The 20,412-nt window shown below is 38.8% G+C and overlaps 2 protein-coding genes and 1 long non-coding RNA gene across 5 annotated transcripts in view; 1 reads left to right on the top strand and 2 right to left on the bottom strand.

The window, feature by feature from the left end:
• Positions 1–1,783: 1,783 nt before the first annotated feature.
• Positions 1,784–3,003, bottom strand: LOC128876177 (uncharacterized). Its single transcript, XR_008456962.1, has 3 exons — positions 2,943–3,003; positions 2,146–2,195; positions 1,784–1,953 (listed from the first exon to the last, which is right to left on the bottom strand). It is a non-coding gene; the product is annotated as an uncharacterized LOC128876177 (long non-coding RNA).
• Positions 3,004–3,086: 83 nt separating this feature from the next.
• Positions 3,087–8,445, top strand: LOC128876149 (peptidyl-alpha-hydroxyglycine alpha-amidating lyase 1-like). 2 transcript variants are annotated; one of them, XM_054122289.1, is made up of 6 exons: positions 3,087–3,385; positions 3,508–3,703; positions 3,786–4,415; positions 4,488–4,898; positions 4,973–5,077; positions 6,639–8,445. In XM_054122289.1, the coding sequence occupies exons 1-6, from the start codon at positions 3,290–3,292 to the stop codon at positions 6,845–6,847; spliced, it is 1,647 nt and encodes a 548-aa protein (XP_053978264.1). In that variant the 5' UTR covers positions 3,087–3,289; the 3' UTR covers positions 6,848–8,445. The 2 variants fall into 2 exon arrangements, with proteins under 2 accessions (XP_053978264.1, XP_053978255.1); XM_054122280.1 differs by having other exon boundaries at positions 3,089–3,385; positions 4,973–5,182.
• A 110-nt stretch (positions 8,446–8,555) lies between these two features.
• LOC128876161 (homeobox protein orthopedia-like) overlaps positions 8,556–20,412 on the bottom strand; it is a 41,906-nt gene continuing 30,049 nt past the window's right edge. Inside the window, exons 4-7 of one of the 2 annotated variants that reach the window (XM_054122309.1) lie at positions 19,345–19,522; positions 18,114–18,293; positions 12,558–12,904; positions 8,556–12,491 (exon numbers count right to left, since the gene is read on the bottom strand). In XM_054122309.1, the coding sequence (XP_053978284.1) occupies positions 12,579–12,904; positions 18,114–18,293; positions 19,345–19,522 (684 nt within the window). In that variant the 3' untranslated portion in view covers positions 8,556–12,491; positions 12,558–12,578. Of the gene's footprint in view, positions 12,905–18,113; positions 18,294–19,344; positions 19,523–20,412 lie in introns of both variants that reach the window. The other variant, XM_054122301.1, reaches the window with a different exon arrangement.

Genomic DNA, 20,412 nt, shown 5'->3' with positions numbered 1-20,412 from the left:
AAGAACTCTGGGCGTTCGTGAGCTCCGATTGCGACGAAATAGAACAGGGAAATGATTTAACGCTTTCGCGTACATTGTGGAGTGACTACGTAAGAAATGAAGGGTAGAGGGAAGCAAAAGTGCTTCGCGATCGTAATGGAAAAGAACGAATCTCGTTCGTTGGGAAACCGCGGCGCCTCGTTTCCTGAAAATTGTAGGACGACGGAAGTCTTGCGGATTGCACGAATTGGCCGTGTTAACTCGTTAGGGATTGTTGTTAATGAGATGGAGCTGGGAATTGAGCAGCTTTTATTTTTATTATTACACAGGGCATTTGAGAACTCCAAACACAAATTTAAGTCGTTAATAAATGTAGAGTTAATTACGGTGGGTGTAGAAAGTATTCGTACACCGATCAATTTCCAAAAGAACTGTGTAAAATTGTAATTTATTAACTTATTTTTGATAAACAATGACATTCTACATGTTCTAGGAAATCTCTAGAATAGATAGATTACAAAAAAAGAAAATAGCTATTTATTAAGTTGCGAAATTAACAAGAAAAAAACAATTAATCGATAGAAATATTGAAGCAATAAGTATTCGCACAACTGTTTAAAAGTACTTTCCTGGAAATTTGATGTTTTCTAATTCGCACGGAGCAATAAACTAATGTGTTTACGTTACAAACTCTGCTGTAAATGGTTCGTCATAAGAATCGTACAAATACTTATTGCTTCTATACTTTTACCCACTTTTCGCATTTTTTTGTTAATTTCACAAATTATATTAACTAGTAAATGTTGTTTGGACTATATTTATCTTAGAGACTTCCGAGAATATGTAAAATATCATTGATTATAAAAAAGGAAGTTAAGAAACTACAATTTCACACAAAATTTTTTTGGGAAATTGATCGGTGTACGAATACATTCTACACTCACTGTATATACCACTCTAGAATTGGTACGAGGTACGAGTTGATATGTGGTTCCATTTAGGTGTAATATATTTTGTATATAAAATAAGAATTTTATTTTTAATTATAAAATAGCTTATCGTTTGAATTAATGTTCGATTTACCGTGTCGAATGTTATCCATATGGAATATATGTAATATATGCAATAGGATAAACTAAACATTAATTCATACGGTTCGCTATTTTACGATTAAAAATAAAAGGAACGAGGAAACCTCGCTTTGGCTTTTCAAGTTCAGTCGAAATAAAATACACGAACACGTACTCGTGTCGCGCAGATAAATAAACCATAAGGTTGACACGAGCGATTAGAGAATAACGACTCGATAGAAAGATTTTACTGGGAACACTGCTAATGCTGAGAAGCATACTTCACACATGAGTAACAATTCGAAGTACCTTGTGCCACTGGCCACTTCACTTTTTATCGTCTCGAAAATTCCTCCCGAAAAGAGATTTACCTCACGTGTAAGCCCACCAAACGATTCGTTTCGAGATTACGGAATCATTAAAACTCCATTCATGAAGCACTGAATACCGGTAATGAATCATGAATACCAGTGAAACGAAACTGGGACAGAAATTGATCAGCAACCGTGTTAATGGACCGACAAATATTTTAAACATTTTAAACCGACAAGACTCAGAATTTAGTAACATTGTATGATGATGGCGCGAATACAATCATGAGATTACTCGCTATTGTAATGGGAGGAGGGGGGGGGGGGATTATATACAAGCAGTACATTGATTAATCTTCATAAAAAGAATATTATCCGAAGAACGTACAAATAGTTTTTATTTAAGAACAACAGCTGAAAATTACGATAGATTTCAAGAGGGTGGAAATGAAACTAGTGGTGCCTTATGGCGGCAGGAAGCTCAAGTACCTATCCAGCAACTCATACATTACCGATTTATAATTAGAACTTGATTTCATTTCGACTTCCAAGTAACACTGGAACTGTTTGAATATTCTGCACACATTTAAAACCTGCTGAATTAAAATATTGAACTAAAATATTATTATTCGAGTAATATAATTGTGGGGTATTCGAATATTATTATTCGAGTAATATAATTGTGGGGTACTCGAATATTACTATTCAATTACCCGAGTGTTCGAGTATTATTACATGATGATTATTATTACTCAAATATTACCATCGAATTACCATCCACTTACCGCGAGATCCAGTTTCCTTGTCGGTAAAGACGGACAGCTGACTCTGTGACCTAAAAAGATCAATGAAAATGATAAAATTTCGAATCGTTTCGAACATTATTTAATACTTAAAGGTCATTTAAGTCTAGAAAATCATAAATATCATCGTCATGACGAGATTGTTTCCCGAATTAAGAAAGCATTACAAAGAATTTATTCTCGCAAGTTTCTTATCTCTTTCAGCATCATTTGAATGGCGAGAGAAATATTATAAATCTATAAAAACTGTTTTATACTATTCGTACGCGTAGAGTTTGCTTCTAAAGATAAACATCTGTTCTATTGGTTGAAGATTAATCTTCTCATGCACGAATAAGATGGATGCCTGTCTTTGGGGCACAGTATTCATGCAATAGTTATATAATCATTGTATTAGCTAAATACAATTTATTGGAATAAAAATTGTCCATACGTAGCATGATGACATCAGTACTAGCTGTGGAGATAAACTACCACAAACACATTTTCATATCTACTTTTATAGTTGACGTTACAATTTCTTATGCATAATAAAAAAACGAAGCCTTAGATTCTGAAGTAGTAAAGAACTTTATCATTTTTCATAGCATGTTGAATTTACGTATCTCGCAGAGGAAGTACATACAACATAACTAATCTTTACAGGAGATAATCAATACTCCTAGCATAAAGTAAAAGTTTTGAAACATGTTGCGGAAAAGTGAATCGTTTCAGTTTCTCGAGTGCGTTGTGTAAACTATGATAGTGTTTCTTTTAAATCTCAAATACCGTCGGTTTACCTATTTTTATCAATCTGTGCGCTAATAAAAAAACAGCTGCTATAAATCGCCTGAATCTTCCCTGTAGACGTATAATCGAGTTTAGTGAACGTATTCCGTCGTATAGCCGTCAGATGGCCATTCGCGTTCCCTGTGGTTCCCTCGTTCCCTGTTGCATACGTCAGTGAATGAGTGACCATACGCGTGGCGTTTGCTCAGCGTTATCAGTCTAAGATGAACCATATATTTGTAATCTGTCGCTCACTTCTTTAGATTACATGATGAACTGTGATTTAAGCCTGTAATTAAAGACCATCTGAATGAAATAAAGTTAAAGTCCAAGAGTCTAATGCCTGTAACATCTAAGAATGATGAACTTAAAACATGACATTGCCTGTTGCATTTCAGTTTCATTTATTTTAAGTCTTGCTAATGCTGACTACCAAACTTATCTGAACCTTCAGGTAAATAAAAACCTTAGATTAATAGCTTTGAAATAAATAAATATAAGAGTGATTTATGTGTGCACAACTTGGAGAAGAAATCTGTGGGAACATTGGAATAAATAATGTAATCATTATTACAGCATAGACCATTGCATTTGCCTGATAAGAAATTTGGATTCAATGAGTACTCTGAAGATGTTGAAAACGACGAGAAAGATAAAGCGGATTTACAAGTAGTGTCACAATGGGATTCGATGCCTGCATCGTACGACAATGAGCGTATATCAAAAACTGCAACAGATTTTGAGATACATTCTTTGGATGTGCTTGATAAAAGTGAGTATAAGTTCTAGATTTTGTAAATAGTATGGATTACATACAGCTTATCCTGATTGATATACATGTGTTTGATGTACAGATATAGAATGGGATTCTCATTGGGCTAACAATTTGAAGTTCTGTCAGATATCTGCAGTGTCTATAGATCCAAATGGCGACATTGGAATATTTCACAGAGGATCACGAATCTGGGGCCTTAGTACATTTGATATGAATAACAGATTCAATCAAAGCAATGGCCCAATTAGAGAAAATACTATTATTCTTTTGAATAAGTCGGGTAAGAAACTATTTGAATGGGGTGCAAACATGTTCTACCTGCCACATGGTTTAACAATTGACTCGTATGGAAATTATTGGATTACCGATGTTGCCTTACATCAGGTATTTAAATTTGATGCTGAAGACATAGCAATAATGAGAAACAAGGCAAAATTGAAGAAAAGAGAGTATAATCAGGAATCAATTCATTTTGATAATCACAATATTAAGCGTTTGGTACAAAGTTATACTCCTAAACCAACACTTGTTCTTGGAAAAGCTTTTGAACCTGGCAACAGTGATAGGCGATTTTGCAAACCAACAGCAGTGGCTGTACAGAATAATGGTGACTTTTTTGTCAGCGATGGATATTGCAACTCTAGAATCATTAAATTTAATGCGAAAGGAGAGAGAATTCTCCAATGGGGCCGACATTGGGGAGGAGAAGGTAAGCTTGTAATGATAAGTTGTTAATAACACAAATTACTTTACAATACTATGAATACATTTCTGATTGTAGCAAACATGTATGTACAAACTCCTCCGGTAAATGCATTCTTAGTACCACATGCTTTAGCTCTGGCTAGTGAATACAACTTAATTTTTGTCGCTGATAGAGAAAATGGTAGAGTTTTATCTTTCTCTGCAAAGGATGGAACATTTCAGAAAGAATATAAGCATCCTGCAATTGGCACAAAGATCTACAGTGTAGCATATGCTAAAGAAAAGCTATATTTAATTAATGGACCTGATGCAAATTATAATATCCATATACGAGGATTCATTCTTGATATAAATTCAGGAAATATATTATCTCAGTTTGGGCCTGAACATTATATGGACAGGCCACACGATATAGCCGTGACGAAAAATGGATCAGAAATATATGTAGTGGAATTAGATAATCACACTGTGTACAGATTTTTGCAAGGTAAAATTGTTCATTTTTTAATTAAATTATTGATTAAATATTCGTGTTTAAATATTTGTATTTTTGTTTTGCAGATACAAATGCTTCCATGCAAACTGGAAATGTAGCAATGAACACGAATGCTCATCGTGAACCTGCATCTTTAACGGACAGTAACTCTAACAATCCTTCCACTGGAGGTACTACAACAGCAACATTAGTCTTTTACCTTGTTACAGCAGCAGTCACTTTTATTGCCTTGTGTGTAACAATTGCTGCAATTGTAGCAAGATGTCAAAAAAGAGGTAGATTGTTTCAGTATGATGAATCTGCTGTCGAATTCGCAAAACTAGTCGAATAAGAGTATTCGTTTGACTAATTTTTGATTGTTGAATAATAGCTGTGCACGCATGTCGAATAGTTTAGTAAAAATCCAGCGTTTGATAGTGACTTTGTCAAATGTAGTTACTAATCTTACGAATCTATCACATGCTATTTAACCGAGCGTGATTTCCTAAATGTCTACTAAAGGATGGAAGAACGAGTGAGATTTATAGAGTTGAAAATTTAGAAACCAGCTATTTTTTTATATAATTTCTTTAAAAATTGTTGATCTTTATGCTGCAAAAAATTTGACAAGCTTTTGTACTGGCTTTGCACGTGTTTGATGCACCTTAATGCTGTTCTATCATTTAATGAGTGAGATCTGAATGTACATATAAACAAAATATTTATATAACTGTGTTTATTTTTGAAGCAAGTAATTAATTTTAACGAAGTCTTTACGAAAAATATTTTTAGAATGGGGCCAGTACAAGAGGATTGTATATAAATATGTATCAGATGTGGTTAAACGGTTGAGTGCTATTTTAACCATTATTTTTATTCCAATCACTGAATACTGAAATTAATATTTAATCTTCCTATTTTACATAGAAGGATGGTTCAAGTTTTTATATTCTATCATGTGAGTTAATTAGATAACTTGCTCGTAAAATATGACTATAATCTTAAATACCACATTAATCAACATTCCATCTACTTCGCTTGATGTCCATTTAAATAGTAGAATATTTAATAATTTATGTACTTATTGTGTAAATATTATTTACAATTTTCTGTGATCGCACAAGTGTAAAATATATTTTATTTATATTCTTATTATTGATCTTGATACTGCATTCAAAACTTATGTGCTTCGTTATGAAACTCGAATTCTTCCTAAGAATTTTTACAGTATTTTTCGTATGTACTTAGCTTGAAACATTGCATTTCTTTTGTTCTACCTCTTGTATGATAATGGTTCATTTATTTATTTTACATGTCCATACCTTGTAAACGAAAATATACGTGTTTTCATTTCAACTGTGTTTTTGGTTATTGCCCTGCATATTATCCTATTTATCTGTCAGCAAGTTAACGTAAGTATTGCATAGTATTGTAGTGCACGACGCTTACAGTTGTATAGCAGCTACATTTCATGCTACATATGCTGTTTTTGCAATGCATTCTTTTATACTAACGAATACACTATCTTGTATTTTGGTAAAGAATTAAATTTTAAGTATTATAGACTAAAATCCATAAATTAGCAATGTATTTAGAGAGGTATATAATTTTAAGCATTCAGTTACATGTAGAATTCTAATTAGTGAGGTATTCGTCATTCGAATACTCTTGAGAAGTCATTTTGCCTATCACTGTTTGAAATTCGATATCTCTTGAAAAGATTGTCTAATGCCAAATTATTTTTACAAACAGGCTGTTTATTATTAATGCGAAAAAGAATGCGGTGGGAAGCAGAGAGGCGAGAGAACTTTAGACTGTCCAGTCTTTTAGAAGGCAGAAGAGGCAAAAGCTTCAAAATAATGAAGAAACGACCAAATCCGCGCGACTTTAGCAAATTGAATACGGAACCAGAAACCTCGGAAGACGAGCATCCAGAGAATAGTCTTTCGAGGATCGTTTAATGGGAATTCTCCATTCTCGATTATCAAGCGTACAAATTAAGAAGTCATACTTCAAATTCTTACAAAATATCCGTTTCCCCGTTCAATTTGACGCCTGTTGCTTGCGAATTTAAATCAGGGATGCCGTCATGCTTGACTTCACAACTGCTGTTTCAAATTGCGAGGTACGTCGACCAACTTTTCACGACTGTTGCCTTCTGACATCAGAATACTTAACCACCACTCGTTTAACTAAGTACGCGCAAATTTAATACGTTTACTGCGGTCGCCTTTTTCCTCGATTTTGCATATTCGACGATTCATATCTTTTTATATCTTAATTGATTGAATATTCGAAGTATCGCGAGCTTACGTAACGAATAAAATTTCAATTTACATCAATGTTACGTTTTGATTAAATATGAATAACATCTATTTCTGTTAGTTATCAACTTAATTTTGTCCCGTGTCGCAGTGAACGTATTAATTAATTCAATTTTACATAAGATACTACTAATGTATGTTTTAAATGATTCCTAAAACCGGAGAAGTATTAAAATGTTTTCCCTGTTGTTGAGAAACGAGATATACTCGATTACAATATACGATATATGTGTATATTTAAAGATAACAATTGTGATCGATACGCGTCTGCGATTATTCGATCAATCGAATATTGAATTTACAACATATGTGTGCGCTTTTCAATATTTTCAGAAAGAAGAAATGTTTCAATTCGTATGTCCCAAGATTAGAAACATTATTTTGAAAATCGATGTTAAGTTCCACAGTCAATTACAGAACTAGAAGTTAAACTGTTTTTTAGAAAATATTAATATCTTTTAACCCTTTATACAATTATTTCTTATTTTAGTAATTTAGTTTATAAAATTATTTATTCTCCAGTGATGATCAATATAAACTACTAACCGATACATGAAACAAATAAAAAAAGACAGAAAATATCTTGTTATTTGAAAACGTTGAGTAAGATGATAATATCGATATACCTAGTATATGTTTAAAATTTAAAAGAGTTAACTCTAAGGATAGTTGTTTCAGAATATTATAACTTACCTGATAACAATGGCCTTGCAAATGATACTTGGAAAGTGACCAAACTTGTGCTATATATACTATCTGTCAATATCTGTTTACAAATTATATAATGTAATTATGTATTGTAAATCATTGACATATCCCTTTAATGATACAAGGAAAACAACTACAAAATCTATATTTCGTCTCGAATATAATCATACTCTTATCGTTATACACTCGATACTCTTTACTTCAAGCTTTAAAGATAAACATTCCTACGCGTGTGTTCGATGGAAACAGTATTTTAATAGTACCTGATGTTGAATTTTTGTAAGTTCGAATGCATTTACGTATTCGTTGTACATATCCGTTTCTACTCACGTTCGCTCTTCCATAGATCCTTGCGTTTCGATTTCACATTCAAACGACGTTAGTCCATAAGTTACAGTACTTAATTCGTTTGCGTTCGAAATACTCTGCTGATATTTATTATGTGTATTGCCATAAACATGGTATATGTACCCGTGAACATGGAAATGTATATTTTCAAATAAAAATGCGTGTTTGTACTACCGTAACCATTCAAACGAAGCATTTCATGCATTCTCGCGTTTTGGTGAATCTATGAGGGCTTGTGACTTTTTGATAATGATTTATTTTACACACTTAGTTGTCCTCTATACACAACTATACAACGATAAAAATTAAAATTTTTCTATTTATCACTAATTAAGGTCATCGACGATAATGATCCGTGGTAAAGATGCGATAAAGTCAGTCCATTCTTTCGTGATACATTCTATCAAGTCTGCTTTTCGTTCGATCGCAATTAGAGTTATGCGAATGGGAGCTGATCAGAGATGGGCGAAATTCCTGCCTGAATACAAAATTTCAGGAAACGAATAAACGATAGCGTAACTTTTAATCCAATATTCGTTCCACAGAAATTGTTGCTCACGTTATACAACGAAATTATGTTTTATTTACGTTGAACGATCAAGAGCAAACGTTCCAAATAAATGTCTACGCCGTATCTGTTATTCGAATAAAATCTTGCCCATCTCTGGGGCTGTCTCGTGATTCAATTCGATCGTTAGCAAGCGCGACACCTTCGCGAGAGAATCGATCCGTAAAATGATTTTTATACGATAAATAAATAATTATTATCTTTCGCGCATCTCGACGGGAAGCGATGACGCAATTTCGAGGGACGCCTGTGTCGTCGTGTTTACAGTATTCGAGCTTATTTAAATATGTATAAAAATGTGCAAGTCAGTAGCGTAGAAAATATGTATCGGGGGGTTGGTGAACGACAGAAAGGGAAGAAAGAACTGTTGAGCGTTGAGTTGTTGATCGAATGCAGGGTCGATCGACGCTCGTGGATAATATATTAAATTCGTTAGTATATTTTTCTGCCACAATGTAATGTCACAGAATCGCATTGAAATTGTGTCACGCGTGGTTTGAATCGCGAATGGTTGTATGAACTGGTTTATTCGATACTATAGACTGTGTAAGACGGTTGAAATTGTATATAATTGTGAACGGTTGATCAGTTGTAACGTGACTGACTTTTGGTGTTGGTTAGGGGTTAATGATGTTTCCTGCGATGGTTTTGGACGCACCAAGAACGAAGGGCAAAACAAGAGGGAACGTGGAGTCAGAGTCAGTTCGAGTACAAATCATGTTTCATCCCGAACACAAATCGCACCAGCGGGATGAAATATTCCGGGTAAACACATCGTCACCTCGCGGCTATATTATTATTTTTTTTTTTGTACATTAAAAATCGTATACGTTTCGTAGTAATACACTGACAACTGCATATCGTTAATTTCATATTTTATCACTAACTTTTACCTAATGCTACCGTAAATTCGTAACTAGAATAATCGATCATCGTCGTGTACCATCGCGAACCGTTATCTGGTACCGCCACTTGAGTTTTCTTGCAATATCGTGCTCCGTCGCTGTTTAAGGGAGGAGAAAAGAACACGGGAACAGCGTGTGGGGCAAAAATATCACAATGTCCAAGTATACTCGCGTTCGACCGTAATTAGGGGGGGAGGATGTTCGCTTACAATATTAAATTATTATTAATATTAGACGTATACTCTATTTACAAAACTTACGCCTCGGTGTACAACAACAGAACAATCTCTATATTTATAGTGTTCTAGAGGAGGTTATTTACGAATGTAATATACGGAGCTGCTAACTTGCCTTTTAATTACACAAAGTACTGTTCCTTTCATGCAAGACGCGACGGTACGTAGACTGGAGAACTGCGGTGAATACCCCTGGATGGAATTCAAATTTAACGAGAGCAGAATTTTTAAAAACGGTTAGTCTCACCTATCGTTACTTGTCGAATGAAAATTAATCGTAAAGTAAAATATTTCAGAAGAAACAAACGAACATTTAACAGTCGATTTTTTTCAAAATTTTGTCCTAGTACGCACCTTGGCTGTCTTCAGGGTTCGCTCGATTTCGTTGTCCTATCCAATCCGCGCCTGAAGTACGAAGCCAAACTAAGAAAGACTAGCTTCTGTTCGCTATATAACTTATACGACTTGTTGTCCACGCTTATTAAAGCCCAATGCAATCGTTGAACAGTGGTCAATTCGCTTGAACAAAAATCAACAAGATTCGAAACAAATATCGCGGGAAAGGTCGCGAAAACGCGCTTTCCTTTCGTTTTATACACATAAAAAAGCCACGAACGAAACTGAATCGAGGTTTCTTTTTCCAGAAGCGAGTGATTACGAATCGCGTACGCAACGTCACCGATTAGCCGAGCAACAGCGCGCGACCGCCTCGTCGTATGCAAAACTTAATAGTATCGATCCGTAATCTATAATATTTGTCACGCCAATTTTTTCCTATATTTACAATGCCATACATAATACTATATTAACTTGTCGTATACTTTTCGTTACACCGTGCCGCGACGTGTAGATTCGTCATCTAAACGCTAAGCGTGCGCTCGAATCGTTCGTTTAGACTTCGGTTAAATAAAGCTCGCAGCTGTCGTCTGTCGTTACAGAGGAAAATTATATATAATACAAAACGTTAACAGGTAATTATACATGCGTATTATGTACGATTAATACATCAGACTGTGGACGAAATAAGGGCGATGTTCCGCGCGAAAAGAACTCGTTCATGCTAGCATGCGTGCGCGAGAAAAGTGTCACAAGCCCATGCAACGAGCCATGGCACTTCTTTCTCGCGCGTACAATACAACGAAGGGTACGTTCTCAATTATTCATCGGTGGAATTCGGTTCATCAATCGCAATATAGCAATTAGAAATCGGAACGTGCGTTCAATTGCGTCTTTGGTGTCACGAACAAGTTTTTTTCGATCGGGTGTACAAGTAGGGGAATTAAATTAAATTAATCGTTTCGCATTATCGGTGAAGCAATCGTGCTGGTACAAATTTTGGAATCTTTGTTATTATATGGTAAAGTCAGTCCAAGCATCTTACAGTTTCACCCATTTTATTCTGGTCCTCTTTAGGGAATGAACAAAAGTATCTACACTTTTCTGTACATTCCTCTTTACTCGTTGTTAAGTGCTGTTTTACTGCTTGCAAGGAGGACCAGAATGAAGTAGTTGCAACGTTACAACTCCTCGGAACGACTTCACCTCGGAATAATTTATTTACACCAAGCAGTAATTAAAATTTTCGTTTTCAATCCTTAATTGAAATATTACGAATACGGGGACCATAGCAAATCGTCCGACGAATATCGGTGATAGAGTTGGTACATTTACTGTCGACGCGCGAGAAGAATGCCATAGATTCCGCCCCTTGGAAAGCGCTGAATAGGATTCGGCAACTCCAGGGGCAGAGTAGCATTCTTTTCGTGCGCTGATAATATGCGCATATCAAGCAACCATCGCGTCTTCTCAGCGTTGCACAGCTTTGATGTGACACGGATCCTCTCAAAGATGTCGTTACACGTTGTATGTTCTCGTAACGAAGCAACTGTTTCGTTCGTAATACGGAAGCTTCCTTACTTCAACGTGTTTTCAATCGAAAACTTTATAGTAGCGATCTTGTTACTTGGACTTCGCCATCGCACGTGTTGTCGAAGGAAGAAACGTACTTTCAGTCCACTAACCCCATCGATAAAACGTTATCTCTTTAATCGCAGCGGAGAACCACTTAAGACGAGTCACGAATCAGTCCAGCGCCAAGAGAACGTGCCTTCCCATTATGATTACAGAAATCGACAAAAATTCGTTGTTGCTGTGAGTCCTATGTTCTGATGTCATCTCGACAGAGACCACGGGTTCTCGCGTCTCCGTCGTTCGATTGCTTCGACCTCCTATCTTTTCCTCGAACATGGTACCCCGAAGCCTTCTTTCTTACTCTCGGACCACGCCTGACTTCAGCACCTCGACGGAAACACCTCGGCGGTAAGAAGACCGTGTCACGACGCTGTCGATAGTTGAAATCGCTGAAAACGAATGCCTACACCTGGTGTCGCGAACGTGAAAGCTCCTCGAGCGACTACCCCTGGCAGAGGAGAAATCCTCGTCATACGAACAACGTCTTCCGTCCCGCCACGCGTTACTTCGACCCGCTACCCTGCACATTGACCGCTCGGAACGCGCTGTCCACAAAGAGGGCAACTCTGTTTGAACTGTTTCCTCGACAGAACTTATCGTAGAGTCGATACCTGGCGTAAATCCGAAGCACCTCAGTAAACGGAATTATACTGCATGTTGTCGGCGTATTGCGGCTGTCCAGCTGGCGGCGGCGGTTGTGGACTGTACTGCTGCGACGTGTCCGAGGCGCGACGCCTGAGCGCCGCGATGCTGTGGGCGCCTCTCCAATCCGACGTCTCGTTCGCGTTCACATCTGCTGCCACGCAGGAAACACCGCCGCCGCCGCCGCCGCCCCCGTTGCCGGAAGTCGTCCCTGGCGAGCCCTGGCCGCAGTTCAAGGCCGAGCCCAGCCCGCCTCCCTGACCCACGCTGGATCCACCCGGAGAGGAGCCCCGGGACGCTGTCACATGCACACCCCCTGCAAGTCAGAAAATACGTGCCCTTCAAACCTTTTCATTGGCGAGGAAAACCTGTATGCTCAGAGGTTGTTTCTCAGATTGCTCAGATTTATTTCGGAATTCATTCAGAAGAATGAATAGAATATAGATACTCATGGGTAGAAATTAAATAAAGATGGAGAAGGCTTAAGGAAGAGTTTACGAGAGCTAGAAAGTTTATATGGTTTGTGTTCTTTTTAACTCGGGTATCTAGGGCAGTTTTGTTACTGTAACAAGAGAAGAAGTGTCGTTGATCCTGCGTCCTGAGGAAATTACAAGCAAAGGAAATCATAATTCCTTATAGTTGTAGATAATTAACACATTGTTAACCGACAATTTTACGCAGAATCGATTTCATGTCACAGGCTATTAATTCGTAATTTTTTTACTACTGTATTACTGAGTGATATAAACTTAAATACTGAGAAAAGTATATTCTATTGTTAAGAAAGAATCAACAACCGACGGGACTAAACACGATGAGCATAGCTTTTGCAAAATTCTATATCGCCCTGGGTTTCATAAATTGAAATAGATAATGCAAGTGCAAACACGAGTTTACTCGTGACCGGTCAACAATCTGTTGATATACGTTTACCATATTGCGTTATAAAACCGAGCAAAACGCGAGGCATTACTTTCTCAAAAAGTTGGAATACGAGCAGAAGTGGCGTGAAAATGCCATCATGAAGGAACCGAAGGTGAAACTGAATCCACGGGGACTAAGGGTAAAGGCTGGACCAGCGTTCTCCCATAGGATCATTTCTAAGTTGTCGAGCTATACATACGCGCCACAGTCTTCCATACTAATGACTCTCTCCGTTATGTTCCTAAACATTGCATCTCCGACAGTCACCAGAATCCCCTGGGAGCCCAACCCTCTCGACCGACCACCTAAACATAGCCTAGCTCGTGAAAATTGAATGCAGTTCAAAAACCGCGACTACCTATATATCCTTTTCCTAAATATATTTTTTTATAAACACATCTATCAAAGGATAAACAAAAATCACAACTCCTGGCGGACGAAGGTACGGGTTTATTTGCGGACGATTTAATTCGCAGAGGTTACGGTCGATGCAACATTGTTCTTAGCGGCTCGTCGAATAGTCAGGCACGAGAACCCTTAGCCAGGTAGCGTAATTTACAGGTGCGATACCGCAGGTGCAGCGATGGAACGTTTCCCTTTCTTCGCTGGAGATATTAATACGGTAGGCTCACAAAGTGCGTGGGGTGTGCTACCGGGTGTCGTAAAGTCGTTTCCGCCTCTTCCTGCGCCACGTTGGTGGCCTCGTCGAGAGACAACGGGGAAAAGGGATCTTTTTATGGCGGTATCGCGGAGAGGAGCACGAGTTTGCGGAGGACTATGGTGCCGCCCCTTTTAGCGACCTCTAAGACAAGAATGGTATAACTAATGGCACCGGCGAGCATCATTTTACGACGATTAAAATTTTTCTAGAAAGCTCTGTTACTGCTTCTACATTTCTTCAATTTTTTACACAGTCTCCATCAATGGTATATATTATATTAATTATCAAAAAGAGACTTGCAATTTGCTTTTACACGTCTTACTTTTACACCACGCTACACTTTCTAATTCTGCAAGCAATAATCAACTTTATTCCACACGCGATTCATCGTTATACAGTTGGGATATATTTATCTAATTATTGAAGATCATCTAAATTTATTCGATTCGAGGATGACCATTCAATTGCGGATCGAAAACGACAATAATAAGTGGCTCGTTAGGAGTACATATTGAAACATCCATGAATTTAATATTGCAAGCTTTATTCCCAATAATTTTAATCACAACGTGGCACGATATACGTGACGTTGCCCAGACTACAAGGTATTAATAATTCGCACGTTTCTATTGTTACCCCATGTTTATTGCACGATAGCATTCTTTTCATTTAATTTTAGCGATTCTATATTTTCGATCATTTAAACATATTATTTCTCATTCTTTTAATTTTCTTCAGTGATTCCGATAGTTCTTTCTCCTTTCTTTTAATAATTCAGGTATTATTTCAGAAAATACTTCTATTTTCCGGAGATCCCGGTGGTTTTAATAAATTCTCACGGGAAACTTTTTGAATCCTTCATAACTTTGACGTCATTGGCTACTCGGTTTCTTGAACCGCGTGACGAGGAAAAATTCATGAACACATTACGTAAGTCGAGCGTGAGCCGACTTAATTAGTAAAAATAATAACGACTACGCGCGAATAAAACAATCACTTCCCAAATTGAACCAATTCAGACCAGAGTATCATCCTATAAGACGCTTCCTGCTCATCCAAGGTCCTCGAGTTACCAATCCGTCTACCCTATCGTCTCGCGAGCCAAAGGATGATTTAATAAGTAAACCTAGTTCGCGAAACAAGCTTCTCCGCGTATCTCGAATCCCGATTTCAAAATCGTCCAGTAGATTCGCGTGCTCGACTCGAAAATCGGGCATTTTCGGACACTGTTAATTCACACCTCATAGAGGCCTCTTTGGTGGACGGGGATAAACAAAATGAAGCCTCGTAATCCGCTCGAAGACCGTCGGTGCCACGTTCGCGCTACCGTTCGATGCTAATCATCATCGAGAACCGATAAATAAGACGTTTCTCTAAAAGGTGTTTGCCCTAGGCATTACCAACGAGTAAAAGCGGATAACCGAGCGCGGTTAGGCATCGTGGTATCGGTGAGACCATCTTAAACCGAGTCCACACGAACCATCGCGGATGGGTAAATCGCGGCTGCGGAACGGCGACTTTTTTGTCCTCTCGGTTGACGCTACCTGCCCCGCGGCGATAATACGTGATAATTGACACCTTGTACGTGTTACGTGTGTACACAGGTACGTGTTCGCGTTTCAGCCACGCTCACGTCGGCGGGCACATTGTGAAACTGTGCTACAACTAAAGCCAGTTTCGCCACCACGGCTCGGATACCCCCTCGCCTTTCGCGCGAGTTGGACAACGTTCGATTCGATTCGAGGTCGAAGCCCGATGGAATCTTTTTTTGTAAGTTTAATTGATAGATGGAACGTTATGAATAATTAAACCTAACCCAGACCTTGGCTTTCGATTCGAGATCGAAGTATGGACCATTCGGAGTCTAACCCAGACCTAAAGAGTTTAAAATAGAAATAAAATAAGTACAAATACCCAATTGAAATTACAATACATAATTAAATATAGAATTGACGATATCAATGCAACCCCTAAATTGACCTATACATTCCATATAACGAACATCGGCCAAAATTAATCACAATGCAGTTCTAGAACTCTGCTTCACCCGCGGAAAAGAAATAGATTCATGGCACAATTGTACTTTTCAGCCATACTTTATTCCATTCGAGTTGAAGCAAGTTTTCGCCTGTCGAACCGATCGTCCCCGCACGTAAAAATCAATAGAAACAAAGTCTCCTCCGTGGCATCGCGTCGCGCACACTTGATATTTTTCCAGCAAAATAATCGCATCCCGTTTCGAACCTTTTTTTTTTACCCCCCTCGCGGCGATCTGTCGACATCTATTTGCGATCCACCGCGGTCCGTTACAGATATGGCTTTCCAATTATCCGTCGGACGCTCAAGAAACTCCATTATAAATAAGCACTTCCGACGAAATTCGCAGGCGAACGGAATTCGATTCGCTCGTCCCCCGAAAATTGATATCGCAAAAACTCATCTTAGGAGTTGTTGACCTCGGGAAACGATGGCGGCCGGTATATACATATACTCCGAAATTTAATTCATTTATACGTGTCAATATGAATTTCGCTAGCGCAGCATACGACACGATGTTTTTAAATATGAAGCGTCGAAACGGATATAGAGATGGTTTTAAGTGAGAAGGACGATAGTCAGAAAAATTTCTTTAACCGACTTATCGACATTCTCGTTATCCTCTCCTTGAGATTGGCTCTTCCTTCGAGACCTTAAGGTTTAAAAGCAGCGACGTGTCTCCAACGAGGTTCGACGAATTTTTAGACGAACGTCAAAACAGATTTCAATGGAAGGAATTGGACGTTTCCCTGTACTTGTATACGATCGTGAAACTTGAACTTTAAAATTAGCGAGTAGAAATATTAATATTCGCTTTACTATAACAATTACAGTAAAGGCAATTAACTCTTTTGGTTTCAAATGATCTCCCTAGGAGCGACACACCTCAGAGATCGTCCCAGGGTTAATAAACCTAACTGTCCATGCGAATGTGTTTTCTCCATTTATCTTGTTTTAGTTTTTCAGCAGTGTTCCTCCAAAAGGTTTCGGTGGTGTAGCTCGCGCGACGACCAGAAATTTCGTGAGACAAAGAATTTCACACACGTCTCATCCTCGGGCACCTATGAAGGTACAAGGTCCCTGGATAAGGTGAAGCGTAACTCAACCAAGACAGGTTGCATCGGGATGTTATGGTAAACATACAGCGAAAGATCTCGCACCTAGGTGCGAGACCAGGCTCGAAGTTTGCCTGCGTAAACAGACGAGAGGACGGAGTTTATGTTTCTGTCTCAAATTCCTTACATGCAGGCGCATAACCCCTTCGAGCGATAATGCACCGTAACGTTTAACGACTTCGTCAAAGAGGTACCGGGTTCCTCGATACTGTTTGCACGTTCGTCTTTCCTTTTTTTTTTTTAGAGGGGCCACGGTCGAAAAGTTTGGCAAGACGATTATCGAACCGCCCATAAAGCGTCTGCGTTTGTACGCCAAGTTAATATTCGCCTCTTTCTAGATAGAAAATATTCCTCTCCTAAAGATCCGTTTTGCAGCCGATACGACGCCCGTCCAAATCGCGCTTTAAAGGCTAACACATAAAACTTTATTATCCTAGGAACGTGGCTCTTAACGACACCTCCGTGAAATCACTCTGTTACAAAGCAGTCGTACTTTCAAACTGCATAAACATCATCGATTTCTTCCTTTGCAGCTCGGGATCTCTGTGACATTTACTTCGGTACTTTGTAGGGGTTGAGAATCCCAAAGAAGTTCTCGTAAAAAATGTGTCACGCTCGATAGAAGCAAACCGGAGGTGGACAAAACTTCAATTGAAAAATACAACTAATCTATAGCAGATAAATTTGCTGTAAATATTTTTTAGCTCGATCTTTCGCCCATTTCTGGAGTAGAGTACGCTCGTTTGAATTCGTTTGCAGGTCGAGGTCCACGCGCAGGATTAACTTACCAAGGGAATTTAGTCCGTAACTGGCTTGATAGACGGTCTGCGACGGACTGCTGATCGGGAGGCCAGAATTACCAAGACCCAAGCTCGGGCCGAGGCACTTCGTGCTTTGCTGGCCAAGTTGCCCTAAACTTTGTCCGAAACCACCCATTTCCATGCCTCCCTGCCCCAATTGCCCGAAACCTGTAAAACAAGCGGTTTCAATTAAACAAGCGGCTCGGTTGCCTCATCCCAAAAGGACGACCAAGGATAACGATGAGACCGATCCAATGAGCTACTTATTAATACAGATTAGAGTGTCCGCGCAAATTCAAGTTGTACTCGGCAAACGAAGATATTATTAGGTTGTCCCAAAAGTTTCTTTCGTTTTATTAATAATTAATACATACACAATATTTGATGTTTTATATTACATTACAAAATTGTGTACAATTCATTTCGCTCCATTACTGTTACAGCATAAATGTCTAAGAAATTAGATTGTCTATTTATATAAACACTGCCACAAAAAATAATTGAATGCAACTCACGAAAGAAAGTTTTGGGACAACCTAATACCTTTCTTGGACATCATATTAAACTATCAATCAGGGATCAAAATAGAATGTCATTGAAATTAAAATATATTACATCTAAGTCTCGACGATATTTCTTACGATTTCTATATAAAAATCAGTGTACCTTTAAAGGTATGATTACACCCTTATCTCTGTGTACTTAATTTCTACAACACTTCAGATTTCTATAATTTCATCGATTTGCTTGTCAACCCCCAACCGCGACCAGGGGTTCGTCGATCAAGTGACCACGACAGGGGTAAAAAGAAAACGTATCGCGGAGCTGATAATACGCGTGGATAATTGAAGCTGTCCCTCGGTCAGTGGACGCACGAAATTAAATTAGAGGTATCCCGATGTCGAAGCCTGGTCTACGTATTCAAGACATCCTGCTACCGTAATCGCTCTTGTAATAAGATTACGTGTGCTCGAAATGACGCGAGAAATTGAATATAATTAATGTAAAAATCGAGCAAATCCTCCGTTTCGTTCCTCCGATGTTTTACGAAGTTTAATTAATAGGATACACTTTCTATCGCGACCTTAACGTCTTCCAGGCCACAATGAAACCCGACAAAGCCTGGTCGCGGGTTTCCTGACGGCGGACAGGATTCCTTTTTTCAGGGAATTCGGCTCATTGACATATGCAAATGGTTTGGAATCGTTGACTGCCTGACCTGTTCCCATTCCCCATCGTTCAGTTGGTCCATGGAACATCCCAGCGCCGCAGAAGTCAGAGCTTATCGGGCCGAACGGAGGCAGACCGTGAGAAGGCAGCAACGTACCAGGTGTACGGAACACTGGCGTGGACTTCTTCCGTTTCTTCCACTTCGCTCGACGATTTTGAAACCACACCTGCAAAAGGTTCGATCGATCAGTTTCGATTTCGTGGGACCGTGGGGCAGAATCTCGAGAAACTGGCAAACGTTCGCAAGAATTGTCAGATTCGCAGTGAAACGAATCTGTAACCACGATTTCTTTTTTTGGTCTAGATGAAAGCACACACGATTTCGATTAAATCTGAAAGATTAGACCAATCCTTTATTTATTTGTTAAATTATGATAAACGTTACAAAGGAATATCAGATTCACAGCGAAACGACTTTATAACTACGAGTTATTTTTGTATTCTAAATGAAAGCACACACGATTGCGATTAAATCTGAAAGACGATGACCAACCCCTTATATTTGTTAAATAATGATAAAAGGTAACACTTGTTCTACGTATTCAATTTAATCATTCCGCTCCAACCACCGCACACTATCGAACAAATAAAATCCAGCAGACTGTCGGTGTTCTCATCGGAGGCGATTTTTTTCAGGATCGCGTGATAGCAAATTCGGAAGACGTTAAGATGTCCCTGGGCGTTACGACAATATCTTCGACCCCACGGCGAGTAGCTATTAGCCGACGTTATGAGCTGTTGATTCTGGCCACGTAGTGGCCCCCTAAGCTGCCCGGGTCCCGGGGACTTGATTTATTGATATCGCATGCAAAGCCCACCCCTGTGTTCTCCGATATATACCCTCGTCCTACATCCCCCCCACCATTACCCGCCGCCCTGCCGGCTACCAGGCTACAGTCCCTTTCCTGGCGCGGTAAAGCGCGCTATAGCCATCTCATATGTGCCCATAAATTAGTACTTTAGCATTAGAGCACGATGCGGCGCTTGCGCCTTCGACGAGCGCGTACCACGCGAGAGCAACACCGACCGCGAGCTGCCTTCCGGCCAAGAGGGAACG

This window comes from Hylaeus volcanicus, chromosome 1 (genome assembly GCF_026283585.1).
Source record: "Hylaeus volcanicus isolate JK05 chromosome 1, UHH_iyHylVolc1.0_haploid, whole genome shotgun sequence".
Lineage (NCBI taxonomy): Eukaryota > Metazoa > Arthropoda > Insecta > Hymenoptera > Colletidae > Hylaeus > Hylaeus volcanicus.
The sequence above is the reverse complement of the archived record's forward strand: the minus strand, read 5'-3'. Positions and strand labels throughout refer to the sequence as shown.